At 49.1% G+C, this 14,448-nt stretch overlaps 1 protein-coding gene across 3 annotated transcripts in view; it reads right to left on the minus strand.

The window, feature by feature from the left end:
- Positions 1-2,563: 2,563 nt before the first annotated feature.
- The window catches only part of Nod2 (nucleotide binding oligomerization domain containing 2), a 43,231-nt gene continuing 31,346 nt past the window's right edge, over positions 2,564-14,448 (minus strand). Inside the window, exons 10-13 of one of the 3 annotated variants that reach the window (XM_076571738.1) lie at positions 9,214-9,297; positions 6,820-6,903; positions 4,146-4,813; positions 2,564-3,998 (exon numbers count right to left, since the gene is read on the minus strand). In XM_076571738.1, coding sequence (XP_076427853.1) covers positions 4,741-4,813; positions 6,820-6,903; positions 9,214-9,297 — 241 coding nt within the window. In that variant the 3' untranslated portion in view covers positions 2,564-3,998; positions 4,146-4,740. The remainder of the gene's footprint in view (positions 3,999-4,145; positions 4,814-6,819; positions 6,904-9,213; positions 9,298-14,448) is intronic. The other 2 variants (XM_076571740.1, XM_006971773.4) reach the window with 2 other exon arrangements.

The raw sequence follows: 14,448 nt of genomic DNA on the forward strand, positions 1-14,448 counted from the left end.
TGTTGATTGATTGATTGCTGCTGTTTGAGATGGAGTCTCACGTAGTCCAGGTCGACCTCAACTCAGTACGGAGCCAAAGATGACCCTACCTGTTCTGCTGCTCCCTGCCAAGTGCTGGGGTTTCTAGTGTGCCTCACCACACTTGGCTCCCGCCCCTTATCTCCTCCCAGCCTCTCCCTGGAGTCTGCCATCCAGTTCTGAGAACACCTCACTTCGATGCCGAGGATACCACCCCACTCTCTCCGGCAGTGCCCTCTCTGGGCTCCAGACTCACACAGGACAACTTGACTTCTCTCCGGCGTGGCAAACTTGACCATCTGAACAGAAGTCTTTCCTTTCTCAGCTTATTTCCTACCTGCTGTCCCCAGCCCCATGCTCAGGACTGAAATCTGCCATTCTAGATTCTTCCCTTTCTACCTTTTCTAGAGTCTCTCCTATCTACCTGTAAGCCCCTGGCATCCACCTCCACAGGGTCTCTGGGGGCCGTCCTCCTAGGGCCACCTCCCCCACCAATACCCAGCATGCACTAGTTCCTCAGCCTCCTTTCCACTTCCTCCTCGCTCATCCCCTCCCCTAGGAATTTGGGTCACATCTCCACCCAGTAGCAAAATTCTTTATTTAAAAAAAAAAAAAAAACTGGATCATATCTCCCCTGCTTAGAACATTCCAATGCCTTGACCTTCTTTTTCTTATTTATGTTTTTTGGTATAGATTCTTACTACATAGCCCAGGCTGGCCTCAAATGCTAAATCCTCCCACTGAGCCTCATGAGTGCTGGGATTGCAGGCATGTGCCACAAAATTTGCCTTTATTCCAAGGTCAAGACCAGATTCTTCATCATGGCCATCAAGCACTGCCCCTACCAACCCATCAAGTGGCACCCCCTCCTTGGCTCACAGCAAGCAGAAATGTTCATTTCCTACAGTTGTAGCAAACCATCACTAACAGAGGGTCTGAAAGTGACATACATTACTCCATCACCTCTAAGTTCAAAGTGGACTGGGCTCCCTCCAAGGCTCTGGTGGGGAGGGGGCCAGGAGAGGGGAGGCTGCTTTCCTATCATTCCCAGATCCCAGACCTGCAGCCATCAGTTCTTAACCCCCCTGTCTGGCTTCGAGGCCAGCAGCATGGCATCTGCTTCAGCTGTCATGGTGCCTTCTCCTGTGTCATGCCGACACCACTACCACCACCACACCACCACCACTACCACCACCACCACCACCACACCACCACCACCACTACCACCAACAACACTACCACCACCACCACCACCACCACCACCCACCACCACCACCACACCACCAACACCACCACCACCACACCATCAACACTACCACCACCACCACCACCATCTCCACCACCACCACCCACCACCACCACCATCACCACCACACTACCAACACTACCACCACCACCACCCACCACCACCACCACCACCATACCACCACCTCCACCTCCTTCTCCTCCTCCTCCTCTTCCTTCTCCTCCTCCTCCACCTCTTCCTCCTCCTCTTCCTTCTCCTCTTCCTCTACCACTACCACCTCCACCTCCACCTCCTCTTTCTCCACACCACAACCACCACCTCCTCCTCTTCCACCACCACCACCACCACCACCACCACCACCACCACCACCACCACCACCACCCTGCTTCTCATAAAGACACACACAAGTGACCTGATGTCTTTGGGGACTATTACTCAGCTTGCTGCACATCAAGGATCTTGGCTGAACAGTCTTTGTGCCGTTGGCTCCATGGCATAGAAAGCCCCACTGCCCACTCACTGGTGGCCTGGTCAGCTCCTTTCCATGAGGTCAGAGCTTTCCTAGCTCATCAGAAGAACGCTCCCTGGCCCTGCTGTCTCTGTTTCTCTCTCAGTAACTCGGCTTTCCTATGAGGCAGAAATGAACACCCGAGACGGCAGCACAGGAGGAGGAAAGACTCATGTGTGCTCACTAGTCTCTCGGCCTTGTTGCTCTGGACCTACGGCAGTACCGTGAGCCACAGCAGAAACGTGGTCACAGAATCTCTGGACCTACGGCAGTACCGTGAGCCACGGCAGAAACGTGGTCACAGAACCTGTTTGCCTCGTGGTAGACAAGAAGCAAGAGAGATCAGAAAGGGTCAGAGGCCCTGATATCCCTGGGAAGAGCATGACCCCTGATGACCTCACTTCTCTCCATCAGGCCCCACCTCCTCCAGTTACCTCCAACAGCATCACAAAGCCAGGCACCAAGGCATCAGTGCCTCTGAGGAACACTGAAATCCTAGCTATAGCAGTTTCCGTCCAGTACTTTAATAAAAAAGTATTCTTTTATACACACACTTTTAACGGACTTGCTTTCTGCCTACCCTTCCCTCTGTCCTCACCCTGGTGCTTTGAGGACAAGGACATCGGCCAATTGTTCTGACATAACTAGTTAATATGTTATTACTGAAGAGGAGCTTACCATCCAACATGGCACTGTGCAAATGGCCACTATATTTCCTCTGTCGAGAAGGTGGTCCCATCCCTGCTTCCCCGGATCATCTGTACCACCAACACAGGCAGGGCAGAGCTCCAGGAACAAAGAGAGCCCATGGACACACACACACACACACACACACACACACACACACACACACACACACACAGGAATAGGCCCCAACATTTAGCAAACCAGACACACAGGAGACCTCTAAGGATGCAGGCCTCCCCCACAGCCAGCAGCCACCAGTGTGCCTGCTCCAGGTGAACGGTGTCAGGGTGTCAGGGAGGCCAGTGCAGAAGGCTGCTGGCAGAGGACAGTCACACACCTGCCATGGTCACCTTCCTCCTGCTAAAAGGCTCCTACTTCCATAGCCACTTGGAAAGAACTAAAGAAGGACCAGGGGGCTGTCCCCACGGGCCCCATGGGGCTCCGGAACAGCTTCACATTTCATGCTGGGTTAGACGCTGCTAACTTGAAGCCAAATGTGTTTTGACTGCCAGCAATTTCTAAGAATTGCCTTTGCACCAAGCAATAAATTACCCGATAGAAAAGAGCATTGTCCCCTCATTGTAGAACATGGTACTTAAAAGATTTGACAGGTTTGAGGAATATTTTTAAATGTTTCATCACAATGAACACAGCTTTGGTAACTCAATCGGTTTCACCTCTGTGGTTATTTATAACAGAAAGTTCATGACCACATTTTCTATAAAAGTACCAACTTAAAATAAAACAATGCAGTTTATAAATATTAACCTGTTTTCACACATCTTGATCTGGAAGGCAGTAAAATCTGGGTAATTTACAAATCACAAAGGTGGCATTTTGAAAAACACAAAAAGACATTGCTTAGAAAAAAAAAGGGGGGGCCCTGTTTTGTCCCCTGCAAACCTCCAACCCCTGACTCTATATCCTAAAGCATTCTGTCACAGATAAAATAGAGCTGTCTTTTATGAATATGCTTCAGAAGCCTGTTGTCAGAGTTTGGTTCACAGGCACCAACTCCAGGCCTGGTGGGGTTGTTTGAAATTCTGGCCCAGATTAATTCTAAAAAGCTTCAGCTGAGGGATGGACGGATTCCAAAGGCTCAGCTACAGAGTAATGGATGTTACTGGAAACCCAAGTCCACGTGTGTCCCAGCTGGAGCATGCTCATGTTTTGCTTGTAAATCTAGAACATCCCAGGGGCAAATGGCTGTTGTTTGTGTTAAGAAAGGAGAGCAGGATAGGTATTATGTTTGCTGTCTGGGCTGAGGTCCTGGTGGGCTTCATGCAGAGTGAGTTGGGGAGACCAGAGTGGGACGCCCTTAGAGGGTAAGCTGAATCCAGACATAGCTAAGAGCTGCTTCCTGAATATTCCTCTCCAGAGAGAGGAGGGGGGTGTCTTGCATGTGGGTCTAGGTCTCCACACCAACAGGCCCTGAGATCCATGGATCTGACTGACGCCCATCAGAACCCTGGCCGTTCAGTTGGAGGCCAGCCACATACTGACAGAGGGAGCCTCCTGTGTTCATCACATGCTTAGAGCCTAGAAGAGAAAAAAGCAAAAGCAGGTGCATTAGCCAGAGTTCTTCTGAGGAACAGAACCAACAGGGTGGGTGGGAGGAGGGAGAGAAAAGAGAAGGGGGAGGGGAGGGGGGAGGAGAAGGAAAGGGAATTTCTCAGATCCACTTACACCATCAGGACTGGGTAGTCCAACAATGGCCATCTGGAGAGGCAGAGAATTTGGTAGCTGCCCAGACTAAGAAGCGGAACACCTCAGCAGTTCCATCAGCTTGAGGCCTGGAAGCTCCCTAAAATGTCGCTGGTGATGGGTCCATATTGAAAAGCCGAAGAAGCTGGAGTCTGCTGTCCCATGGTGATGGCAGCCGTCACAGAAGTCCTCACTCAGGAAGGGGAGGGGCTCATGCATGCAATATGCTGTCTTCCTCCTCCTCAACTTCGTCCCATGGGGCACCCAGTGGACTGTGCTACCCACATTCAGTCAGGACCTTTCCCCTCTCAGTTACTGTCCATCATGATGACCCTCTCTAGACACCCACAGAAATGCGGTCCTCTAGTCCCACGTGTCTCTTAAACCAGTTGAGTTAACCAAGACCACCCATCATGCATCCTTGGGAAAAGTCAATTCTGGAGGGCACTGGAGCACCTTTTTCTGCTCTCACAAGGTGACTATAGTGCTCCCAGGGAAAATGTCCAGCCCTGAGTAGCACATGGATACTGCCTGAAGCTATTCAGCCTCCAGAGTCCAAACCTCCAAGGCTGTGACGTCACAGCAGGAGTCTGCTGTCACTGGAGCTGAGTGTTTCCATTTCTTCCAGGGAGAAGGTGTTCCCTCGGAGCCTGCAGGGATGAAAGGCAGTGAGAGCTGAGTGAAGACAAGCCTGAGTGAAGGCTTGCATGGAGAGTGGCCACCCTTAAACCCATGCTGGGAGGGGCTGATGCTCAGTCCCAGCCAGGCTCACTAGATGGAAGGGGTTCTCTTTTTACCATCTGCCATCCAGGACTGTCTGGACCACCCCACAGGATGAGCAACACTGGGCCATGCCAGCTACAGACTCCCGGGGCCAGCTGCTCTTTTTCAGGCACTAATCACATCTGTTAAGAATGAAGTGAGCAAATGAAGTGAGTCCATGCCCACACAGCTTCATCCATCAGCAGCAAGGGGCATCGGAACCCTTAGGTAGCAGCCTGAGACTGGTCTACTGGACAACAGAATGGGACGTTCCTTAGGCCTGTGCAATGATTTCAAAACAACCAAAAAGCAAACAAACGTGCTGTCTCAAATGCTAGACTACCTGACCTCCCCAACAACGAGACTTCGAAATCACACAGGAAGCGAAGTGTCCCAGCCCAGGGGATTTCAGCTTTGGTTTCAATTTTAGTATTTGAGATCTGTTTGCTAGTGTACAAAATGCAAGCGCTGATGGGAACTGTCTAGGTAACAGGCCTTGTGGGTCAGCAGCCAGATCTAAGAGTCTGCCCACCTAAGAAGGGCCAAGTTCTCCTCCATCCTGGTTAAATGGCTGGCATTGAGAATGGTCAGGCCAGGCACAGTGATGCACACCTATAATCCCAAGCCTTGGAAGGGAGGCAGAAGAATTAGGAGTTTATCCTTGACCTACACAGTGAGTCTGAAGCCAGCCAAGGCTACATGAGATTTTGTCTGAGATTGGGGGTGGGGATGGGTGAGCAGGAGGATAGAGAAAACAGGGCCCCAGAGTGGACAGCAATTTTGAGAAAATACTGTAACGTGTGCTTGCTTTGTTTGGAGCTTGCCCAGATTTGCTGGAACTTACAATCCTGCCTCAGTTTCCTAAATATTAGCATTATAGGCATATACCACTATATATGCCTGATCTGAAATACAGACTCATAGGGACTCTCTTAGTTTTAAAATATTGATACCTAGGTCAATGCCTGAAACACACAAATAGTAATTTTCTCTCATTATATGTTAAGCCAGAGCATTCCTTTCTGCTTTTTACATGAGACATAGGAGCCTAAATCAAGTGGTATCTGGATGCCTTTTCCAAACACATGAACACATGAACTGTGGCTTTTCATGATACAGATGTAGCCATGCCATACTGCAGTCCCCACCCTGCGTAATCTCCAGAATTCAAAGGTCCAGAGGGTCTCATATAGCATCCTCAATCTGTAAGCGCAGATGTCATGGCCAGAAGGGAGTAATGGGCTCTTGTTTTCATTATCTACCCATACCCCATTCCTACTTTGCAGCTTAGAACACCAGTTTCAGAATAAATACTCCATTTTTTGTCTTCCTTCCTTCCTTCCTCCCTCCCCCTTCTTTCTTTCTACTTTTGTTCATTCATTCTGTCTGTCAGTCTATCTGTCTGTCTGTTTTTCTGAGACAGGTTTTTACTCTGTATCCTAGGCTGACTTAAAGCTCAAAATTTTCCTGTCTCACCAGGTGGTGGTGGTGCATGCCTTGAGCACTCAGGGGACAGAGGCAGGTGGATCTCTCTGAGTCTGAGGCCAGCCCGGTCTCAGAATGAGTTCTAGGACAGCCAAGGCTACACAGAGAAACCCTGTGTAGAAAAACAAAACAAAACAAAACCCTCCTGCCCTGGCCTCTTGAGCACTGGGATAACAGTTCCACACCATCACACCCAGTACCACTTCTGATTTTGAGCAAAACTGGCCCCTCCTTAAGAGAAACAGACCTCCTTTACAGCCAGAGGTCTAAATCTATTCTGTGCAGAACAATATCTAATGTGGGTCAAAACTCATCTTCAAAATCCCACCATTCCTCTCTCCTCTCATCCCATCTATGGGTAGGAAAAATAAAGCTTGGGAAGGCAAAGAAGTTTCCCCAACTGCCTTACCAAACTTCCAGAATGGTACTGTTCGTGCCGAGGGCCTGAAGGAGGGCCTCTGCGCCCCGGTAGGTAATGCCGTTGTTGGACAGCCTGGAAGAGAGGCAGACAAGACGTGCTGCTATAACACTTGGTCTTCTGCTGCGCCTGTCTTGTTTCGGGAAACCTGCCACACAAGCCCAGTGAGATCATCCACAAGGGCCAATGTTCCTGTGAAGAGAGGCCCTCTTCCACTCCCCAAACTAGCCACACATGAAGGACAGAAGGGATGAGCCCCACAGTTCAGTGCCAGGCTTCCAAGGGTTCAGATCCGACCTCTACCACTTTCCACTCAGTCTTCAGCAAGTCTGTCTGAATAGGAAGTGCCTGCCTCCCAGAGAGTAAGAACAGAACAGAAAATGGTATAGCAGGAGCTCTTGGCCCAGCGCCTCATGGACAGTGAGTACCTCACAAACAGAGATGCAAACGGAGACATAGGTAAAAGACAGAGACTGGGACAGGATCGGATCCACACTGGAAACCTCTGCTCCCAGCCTTGCCTTCTAGGAACTGCTGCCCCATCTGCCTTCCTCCCTAGCACTGGCCTGCTGCACATCTGCCATCAAAGCAATGCTAAGAAGAATGCCAGCATGTGCTAAGCTTTTCCTGTGTGCCAGCTCTCTGCCTGTTACGTCAGTGCATGCTCAGAACCCCTGAGGGGGCCAATTACTATCCCTGTACACTTGAGGCGACTCAGGCATCTGTCCAAGGAGAGCCTGTCTGCCTGTGAAGCCTGGACTCCAACCAACACTTGGCAGAGAAGACAGTGGAAAAGAAAGAAGTGGGAGCTCTCTCTCTCTCTCTTTCTCTCTCTCTCTCTCTCTCTCTCTCTCTCTCTCTCTCTCTCTTTCTCTCTCTCTCCCCATCCCATTTCTCTTTCTTTGTCCCCTCACATATATATAGATATATAGATATACATATAGAGATAGAGATAGAGATAGAGATAGAGATAGAGATAGAGATAGAGATAGAGATAGAGATAGAGATAGAGATATAATGAGGACTACTTGGGATGCTGAATAATCAGGTAACACAGGACACCCCCCACTTCCGCCATCGCCTGGCCTCCTTAAGGTCAAGTGAGGCAAAGTTTGGCAATGAGGAAAGACAAACCTGCCATATCCACACCCTATCAAGGATGTACCAAGTGTCCCCAAGTGCCCCAATAGCACGCGCTGTTCCATGCACCTGAGGTGCCTCCCGGGCCTCAGTGTGACGGGAGCCTTTCTAGTTTGAATTCAAACCCCACCTTCTTGAAGGCCTTTGGTGTCCAGCTGGCAGTAACCACACCTCCCTCCCTGCCAGAAATGAGCCTTCTGTTTGCCTCTGTCTCCACCATCAGAATCTGAGAACCAGGAGAATGAGAGCCTGCTCTGTCTGTCCTTTCCACCTGACACAGAGTTGCGGCAGGACCACTTCCTATACAAATGCACAGATGAGTGTGCAAACCCTTGTCCAACCAGTGGATGAACGCACGCATGAGCAAACACCAGCACTCAAAGCACATGTCACACCAGGAGACACCACTGGAGAGGACCATCCAAATAGCCCTTCTGCCTGAGCAGCAATGGCCCCTGGAGGAAGGAAGAAACCTACGGGTCACACAGCAGATAAATTCAGTCAGCCTGCCCACCCACGCTCCCTCAACTTACATTTCCAATTCCGAGTGTTGCTTGCTGAGATCTGCCACTCTCTAGGGCAGTGGTTCTCAACCTTCCCAAGGCTTCGACCTTTTAACACAGTTCCGCGTGTTGTGGTGACCCTCCAACCATAAAATTATTTTCCTTGCTATTTTGTAACTGAAATTTTGCTAGTGTTATGATCTGTAATGTAAATATTTGACTTTTCTGATGGTCTTAGGAGACCCTGTGAAAGGGTTGTTCAACCCCCAGGTTGAGAACCACTGTTCTAGACTCTTGGAGCAAGCGCAGCCACGTGGGAGTAAGCTGGAAGTTCAGGACAACAGACAACCCCACAGACACACCTCTTGCAAAAGGGCATGCATTTGAGAATAAACATCCTGCCACTCCACTCTTGCATTGGGTAGGTGTCAGGCATGCTCTGCCAACTCCTGCAGGCCCCGGCAGCATGAGTTCTAATCTCCTCAGTGATAACCAACCCCAGGGCCACCCTCTGTGGTCACCATCCCTTCCTGCCACACTAACCCTCTCCCCATGCAGTGTTTCCCAGGACCACCCAGATGCCAGGTAAGCACTGAGCACTGGCATCCTTATCTACCCAGGACCAAGGCAAGCTTTCGCCACCAGACACCTCGGTGAGGTTCCAGAGCTGGCCAGAGCCTGATCTTGGACCCGAAAACCCCTCCTCAGGCTGGGCATCATTGTACCATCATGCGGTACTTACTTCAAGATTTTCAAACTTGAGTTTCTCTTTAGTCCTTCTGCGAGAAAACACACCCCTTCGTCACAGACGTGGTTTTCCTCCAGGCTGCCAAGAACAAAAGGGAGGTCAAGTTATCCTGGCGACACTGACTGTGGAGGAGGAGGTAACCTATACTCCCACCCCATTTAGAGACTCCCAATACTCAGCAAGAATAAGAAAAGACAAGAGGGGTGAGCAGTGTCAATTCCAGGGACAGCTTTGCAAGGGAACTCACTCCACAGTGCCACAATATAAAAATCCCCATCATGCAAAGCTATGAATACTCTTGTTGCTTTCTTTCCTAGATTAACAAGAAACTTTATTTTGGTGTGAGAAGCTATGTTCTTCAAGAAGAAAATGCATCCCCTGCTTTCTGCTGCAACCAGAATTGGCCAAGCGACACACACAGAGCTATGGATACGCAGGGAAAGTTGACAGATGGAAGCTTCCAGGAATGCTCCTGAAAGGGAGGTGCTCTGCCTGCCTTTTGCCCTTGTATAATACAGAGACTGAATCCTGGAAGACAAAAAGTAGTTGCTGCCGACGGAGCAGTTATCTTGATCATGAGATGAAGACATACGAAGACATGGAGACCGTTGAGGCCCTGGCTAGGCTGCCGTAGACACCACTACATCTCTAACCCGCCTACCTCCAGAGTTCCAAGACACAAGAAAATAAACCTTTGCCAGCTGGAGCCTCACAGATGGGGGCTTTCTACCGTGTGGTAGAATTAACTTACACTAAATTTGGCCTGAGTTTGCCTCCATACTTTTGAGTTCCTTGTAGCAAACTGCAACTTAATTTAGTATGCAAACGAAGTACAACCTAACAAGAACATATTGCAGCAAATAGCTTGGTTTCAGACAATCATGACGGCCACACTTCAGCAGGTCACAGGCTGGCCACCCGTTACACCACATCCAAATGTTGCCAACAAGTTGTTTCTGTATATGACTTCCTTTTCCTGTCTGTAAACAGTGCTGCCCTTGGTGCTGGGTGGAGATTTCTGAACCCCTCCTAATTCTAAGTGCCAGTGTGTTCATTAGTTGGTCTTTGCTCATATAAACTCTGCTAAATCTACTTATCTAAAGTTCCTTTAGGCCTACCTATCTAATACCCATGTTCCTTTCTTTCTTATATATTAATAAGAAACCTCCTTTTGCTGTGGGAAGCTATGCGCTCAAAACAAGCAAACAGACAGCATTTCCTACTCTCTGCTATAGCCAGGGTTAGGCAAGCAGTCATTCATAATCACAAGCAATACCAGCCGGGTGGTGGTGGCCCACACCTTTAATCCCAGTACTCTGGAGGCAGAGCCAGGCAGATCTCTGTGAATTCGAGGCCAGCTTGGTGTAGAGTGAGATCCAGGACAAGCACCAAAGCTACACAGAGAAACCCTGTCTTGAAAAACAAATCATAAGCAATACCTCATGCAATGAGGTGCTTCTCTACCAAGAAGTGATGAGGGTAATTCCCAATCAGCATATAATCAAGACTACACCCTCAGGTCCCAGGCCCTTCCTATTGTGCAACAGTTTCCTCTCAGATTGAAACATACCATCCTACAGAGAAGCTCCTTAAGCAGGAAGGTAAATAACTCAAAGTAGCTTCAGGAAGTCCCTGAAACTGACAGGATTCACTAGGCTCCTCCCTGCCAGAGTAAACAATAAAAGCTGAGATTCCCACTCAAAGGAGCAAAGCCCAGCCGTAAAGAAGACTCTCAGGCAAGTCAAGCTACAAAGAAGACTGAGACCAGACAAGTTGCCTGGAAGAAGTAGAAACCCGCTGAGCTGCCTAAAAGAGTTTGACACCAACTGAGTCACTCTCATCCTTCAACCTGTTGAGCTGCCTGCAGGCTGTGCAGTGTGTTCTCGGTTCCCAGATCTGTGAGCTGTCACCCGTGCTGGGGTGGGCTTCGGTGATGCAGCTGTCATGGAGTTATTTTACATTTATATTACATCTGCTCCTGTAAGTAGCCCCTTATCTACATTTCTGCAAGTAACTCCAGTAAAACTCATGGTTCACCAAGTTGGACCTTGGTGGTATCCATACTTTGGTCTGTCATGGGCTCCTTTTCTGGGCTAAGGGGTAGATAGATGTGTGTGTTGTGTCTGTCCAGGAAAAGGTCTGTCACACAGCATAATTGGCACCTGACCAGGGACATGACAGAACCAAAAATGAGTTGGGAAGGAGTGAGTGCAGATTCCTAGCTATGGATAGCAAGACATGCCACGGAGGCTGTTGCTAAGCAGCCTGAGGTGGGTGGGGAGCATCCACAAGATCCAAAAGAATTTCCTATAGAGTTGTCCCTTCCTGTATGGTGTGCGTTAGTGTGCCTTTGTCCTAGGACAGCGGTTGCATGGTTCATGCTGTGGGTTGTGAGACACGCAACTAAGGCTGAGCCATCAGGGTTAGCAGTGTCTGTGGGAGGAAGCCCAGGGTGGCAGTTGTCTGTGTGGTGTGGGTTGGCATGCCTGCTTGATGAGTGGGGTCCCCCAAGTGAATATGGAGATGCCCTGAAAACAGTTGAAGGTTTAGAGGAAATCTTGCAGTCTTTGAGATCAGCACACACAAGGATCAAGACTGTCAGCAAGCAAGGTTGCCTGGCCTCCATTGTGTGTGGTTAGAAATATATCTGAGGCCAATTTAGTGGCCAAGCAGAAATTTGCTAATACAAAGGAACAATTGCAACCAGAAAGGGAGATGAGATTAGCATCCTCCCAGTTAGCCTCTGACTTGGTAAGATATATTAGATAAACGAGAGGTTAAGAAAGAAAGGGTAAAAGCGATTAAGATACCCCTCAAGCCAAACTTTTAGTTAAAAAAAAAATTTGAAAAAAAAATGTAATCCAACCTACAGATGGGGGTGGGCATTAACAGTGGTTCAGTGCAAAAACTAATGTGATCAGAAAATACTCAACACTTAAACTGCTTCCATAGGGAAAACTTTGAAACAAACAATGAAAGAGCCCGTCTCGGCCTGGCTTCTGAGGCCGTGGGACATGGCTGGGATCAGTCTGACTGCTGTGGAGGCAGAAACACTGTGTAATGTGACCTCCCATCCCTCCTTAAGGCAAAGGCTGCATAACCTGCGACTGTCTGAAGGAAATCAGTCCCTGATGGATTGGCTTATTAAAGCCCTAAGAACAATTGCTTATCCTCACCCGAAGTCCCCATAATATCCTGAACTGGGGGACCACAGAGGAGGGGCAGATATTACTGGGGGAACTAGGAATAAGAGAAGCTGTGTTGGAACCCCAGTTCACTGGGTCAGCCAGACCTGTGTTCACGGAGGAGTTAAAGAAACAATTGCTCCAGCATGGACCTCGGGGCTGGTCTGAGCCGCAGTGGCTTTGCTGAGCCCTTTGGTGGGGCAAGATCTTTATGCAGTAGGGAGAAGGCTTTAGCGGATCTCAGTGACTTAGACCAGCATGTGAAAAGCGTCTGTAAGGCGAGAGAATGAAGCAAAGGAGAATAAATTAAAAAGTAGATAAATGAATGAATGAAAGAAGGAGGGAACGTCTGTCTGGGTTACTCAGAAACTAATGTGACAAGATTTGTGTCAAGCTGCGGTTTCTAAGGAAAAAAATAATAAGACGCCACACTGTGAGCTAAGGCGATGATACTGGGAGGCTTTGGAGCCCAAGGAGCAGTTCACAGAAGACATTGGTGAGAAAAGGACACAGGTGACGATGACCAAGCCTGCCCCAGGGTGGGTCTGCCCCAGGGTGGGTAATTATCCTCCCAGAGTCAGGCCAGCACATTTCCCTCCAGCCAAAGGTTTTCAAGGGTGGAGGAGATGGTTTGCCCAGCCAGGTTGCAGTGAACGGATAGGCAACAGCTACCGCTGCATCCACGGTGCCGACCCAGGGATCCAGCAGGTGCAGCAGAAGTGAGCAGGGCTACCCTCACCTTTGACCCTACGCAGATCTGAACAGATTAAGTCAGGCCCGCTGAGTTCATCCAGTGCAGAGAGACATGGGAAGGCTCTGTGAAGAGCTCCAGGGTGTGAAAACATAATGACTCACAGAGAATGACTGAGGGTCCAGGGAGCTAATTAGGTTAGTGCCTCCTACCCATGATTTGCCCCCTACCTTGATCTGTGGAGGAAGCAACCAATATAAGTGGATGGAACCTTTCCATGCAATATTAACCTTGGCTTATGTTCAACTTTAGTAGCTTGTTAGTTGTGAACTTCTGTGGTCACCTGATGCTTCCTGAGAACACGTGACAACAGACTTTCTGAGTGCTTCACCGAAGTATCTTTATAACCTCACTATTTGTTTTGGGATGGTGGCTCAGGATGTTGACTCCCTGCCCCGCGGGCCCCCCCCCCCCCCCGCCTTCTGGAAAAGGTTTTGCTTTATAGATGACATGATGCTAACCCCTGAGTGTTTTACAGATTTGAAAAGCCATTAGAGAGACATAGAGGTAGAATCTAAAGGAACAAGGATGGGAGCTCAGTCTGCACCAGGTGCAAGGGTCCAACACAGCTATAAAATTCTTGTGTAATTACGGTCTGGTAAGATGTATTATACCTGGCAATGTTATCGATAGAATCCTACAACAGCTGGTGCCTGTACATGTAAAGAAGCGGCAGGCATCCTGGGGACTCTTGGGACATTGGCAGATTTTCTTTTCTTTTTCTTTCTTTCTTTTTTTGTTTTGTTTTGTTTTTTGAGACGAGGTTTCTCTGCGTAACACTGGCTGCCCTGGAATTTGTTCTGTAGACCAGTCTGGCCTCCAACTCAGAGATCCACCTGCCTCTGCCTCCCGGGTGTTGGGATTTAAGGCATGTGCCACCACACCCAGCGATTTTGGCAGGCTTTCATACCCCATCTCACCTAAGCTGTCTGTCTTCTGTATAACTTGATAAAGAGTGTTATACAGGATTGGGACAGAGAGGCTCAAGGGGCTTAGATCCTTGTAGAACAGGCTAAACAGTAGTATGTCCCCTACCCCAGTGTCCCTTTCTGGTGGAGATCACCAAGAGTTCAAAAGGCTATAACTGACGGCTTTGGCAAAAACGACCTGAACGAATGGTTCCATAGAGTTGTGGCGTCCGTCATAAAAAGAAACAAAAGCTGTGTAGACATCACTTGACCAGCAGCTGTAAGAGGTATATAAAACTGGTTCCACCCCGGGGACTGTAAAATCAGCTTACCCAACCAAGGGCTGGATTGAAGGCCTCCTGACCAAACTGCTTTCTGGTGTGGC

This window comes from Peromyscus maniculatus, chromosome 5 (genome assembly GCF_049852395.1).
Source record: "Peromyscus maniculatus bairdii isolate BWxNUB_F1_BW_parent chromosome 5, HU_Pman_BW_mat_3.1, whole genome shotgun sequence".
NCBI classification, from domain to species: domain Eukaryota; kingdom Metazoa; phylum Chordata; class Mammalia; order Rodentia; family Cricetidae; genus Peromyscus; species Peromyscus maniculatus.